We start from the raw sequence: 2,501 nt of genomic DNA, 5'->3' as shown, positions 1-2,501 counted from the left end.
CCCATTCACTGTCTCCATCCTCCTGTCGGTGCACGTTCCAAAAACAGATCCAAATTTCAACCCCGCTTTCAAGGCTGCTCACCCCCACTGCAGTTGTCGCCCAATTGCTCCAATCACACCCCTTCATCTCTCTTCCCAAGGCCATGCCCCTTCCTCACCATATTTGTCTGATCTCAGCCAATAGGGGTGTGACCTGGGAGATGGTTTGTCTGGTGTCTTTATAAAACTCTACAGAGATGGGTGGAAGTTTGCACTTTCTGTCAGCCCTGCGCTCCAGAGGGAGGAGAAGGAGAGAGAAAGAGAGAGGGGAGAGAGAATCAAGGGGCCATCTGTTTTGTCCCTATCCTACACTTTTAAAAAGTGTTGGTGCGTAATCTCTTTTGCACTCAATTTGTTTTTTAAATAACTTTAGTTTCCTGTAAAAAGCCTTAAAACGGGATTTTCTGCATTTCTCTGGGTAGAAATCCAACTCATCTACATCTCTTGTGTTGTATTTTTGAAGTCTCCCCTTTGAGCAGACAGGATGGAGAACGCACACACCAAAGAAACAGCAGAATGCCTGGCCTACTTCAGCGTGAGCGAGACCACAGGCCTCGCTCCGGATCAGGTCAAGAAAAACCAAGACAAGTATGGATTCAACGGTGAGGAACGCGTGGACGAATGATGGAGGCATCTGTAAAATCTGAATGGATGTTTGATTGCAATGAAACAATGTTGGGACGAATTAACAGAACAGGACATTTTGAAGGGGAGGTAGCAAGAATTCTCAACTTAGTACATGTTTAGTTGTGATCAGTTGAGAACAGACATCAGAGAAAAAGATCAATTAGTTATACAGTATCTCAAGACCTTTTTTTAATTCAATTCAGATGCATTTAAAAAAATTTAGAGAAGACGGCATACATTTCCAGAAGTACTTTACATACTGCATAGAGAATTTAAAGCTCTCAGCCAAAGGCAAAATGACCCTGAACAGATGCACTTATCCATGCAGCATAATAAGATTAAGTTGTTAAAGCAAGATTAGAAGATAAAGGAAAGAAAGAAGAAAAGCAATAAAGTGACAGCTGAAACACAGGGACTTCAGTAGAAGGTCGAACAAAAGGACAAATGGCTAGACTACTAACTGAACACTTTGATATGTGTGAGCTCAGAATTAATGAATTATACCATCATTTAATATGCTATGTTATGGTGATTATTGATGGGGAAAGATATTGATGGCTAATTCTAACGGTTTTGTTTCTACCCACATCTGCCATTCATCTTGTCTACTGGACCAAACTGACCAATCACAGAGCTGCCTGCTGAAGAAGGTGAGTTCTCCATTTACTGTTATTATAGAATTATATGACAAGACCTAGATGTAGAATTGACATCAGTTCTGTAATTCAGTTTTTTTTTCAGTCAGTTTCCTTTTGATTTATGCACCTCTCTTTTCAGTCAAACAAAGACCATGCTTGTTGTGCTAACCATATATAAAATGAAACATTACCTTCTCTCTCAGGTAAGAGCATCTGGGAGCTGGTGGTTGAGCAGTTTGAAGATCTCTTGGTCAGGATCCTGCTGTTGGCTGCTTGCATCTCTTTTGTAAGTAAACAGAAACTAAATAACATCATGTAGTGCAAAGCTTTTAGAAACCTCTTTGCACAGGTAATGCTTCAATAATTCAGCAATTCATAGCCTGGGTCATGCTGACTTAGGTTAGGTTTACAGTCACAGAGCTGTAACATTTTAATGAATGGACGGGGTTTCATTTACAGGTACAGACAATGATTAATAATGTGAATGTGAAGGACAGGGACACATTTCCCACATTCCCATCCGTTCCTGTCAATCAAGCTAAACGGTAACCCAACGGCCTCAAGTATATAATGGGTAGACAATAATCCAGTTGTTTATCTGTGCCGGGTAGTATGGAATTCTTATAGTTGCGTGAAACAACACTGCTAGCATGAGATGCTAGGTATCTTTTCTTAGTCCCAGACACATACATGCCCTCACTCTTGAAATCCGAGTACTCGCCGCTCTGATAATGAACGAGTGACGGCACATAAAAAGGCAGTTCTTTCTTTCTTCCAAATCGGTTTTGAAATAAATGAAGCAGACAGCATTAGTTCTGCTGTTTTGTTCAGGTCTTCGTCGAGCCTTATCACAGCTGTCATTATGGCCTTAGAAGGCCAGGATAGAAGCTGAGGAGAAGCAAGGACAGAGAAAGAATAGAGATAAAAAGAAAAAAGAGAGAGCGTGAGTGAATAAGACAGAGAGGAAAGGAGTGTTATTTTAAGGTGGTCTTAAGCCAGTCCAAGAAACAGAATCCACCCACAAAGGTCAAAGATGGAAGGAATGAAAGACAGATGAGGGAGAGAAAGACAGACAGCAGATGCTAACGTGCCATAAATTGAGGGATGCATGTACTGTGCACACGTGAGAATTACTGGAAAAGGATCAGCTGCACACCTCAACCATAACTTCATGTACAGATGAAGTGTGAGTGTGTG

General features: G+C 41.2%; 1 protein-coding gene across 4 annotated transcripts in view; it reads left to right on the top strand.

Moving 5' to 3' along the window:
• Positions 1–245: 245 nt before the first annotated feature.
• Positions 246–2,501, top strand: part of atp2a1 (ATPase sarcoplasmic/endoplasmic reticulum Ca2+ transporting 1) — a 12,970-nt gene continuing 10,714 nt past the window's right edge. For 3 of the 4 annotated variants that reach the window (XR_001634418.1, XM_016488573.1, XM_016488575.1), the window contains exons 1-4: positions 246–366; positions 503–641; positions 1,299–1,316; positions 1,508–1,590. Coding sequence is in view for 3 of the 4 variants with exons in the window: in XM_016488573.1 (XP_016344059.1) it covers positions 524–641; positions 1,299–1,316; positions 1,508–1,590 (219 nt within the window). In the remaining variant the exon portion in view is untranslated. Of the gene's footprint in view, positions 367–461; positions 642–1,298; positions 1,317–1,507; positions 1,591–2,501 lie in introns of all 4 variants that reach the window. The other variant, XM_016488574.1, reaches the window with a different exon arrangement.

This window comes from Sinocyclocheilus anshuiensis, unplaced genomic scaffold, assembly GCF_001515605.1.
Source record: "Sinocyclocheilus anshuiensis isolate Anshui unplaced genomic scaffold, SAMN03320099.WGS_v1.1 scaffold461, whole genome shotgun sequence".
Lineage (NCBI taxonomy): Eukaryota > Metazoa > Chordata > Actinopteri > Cypriniformes > Cyprinidae > Sinocyclocheilus > Sinocyclocheilus anshuiensis.
Note: the sequence above shows the minus strand (reverse complement) of the source record. Positions and strands in the feature narration are given on the sequence as shown.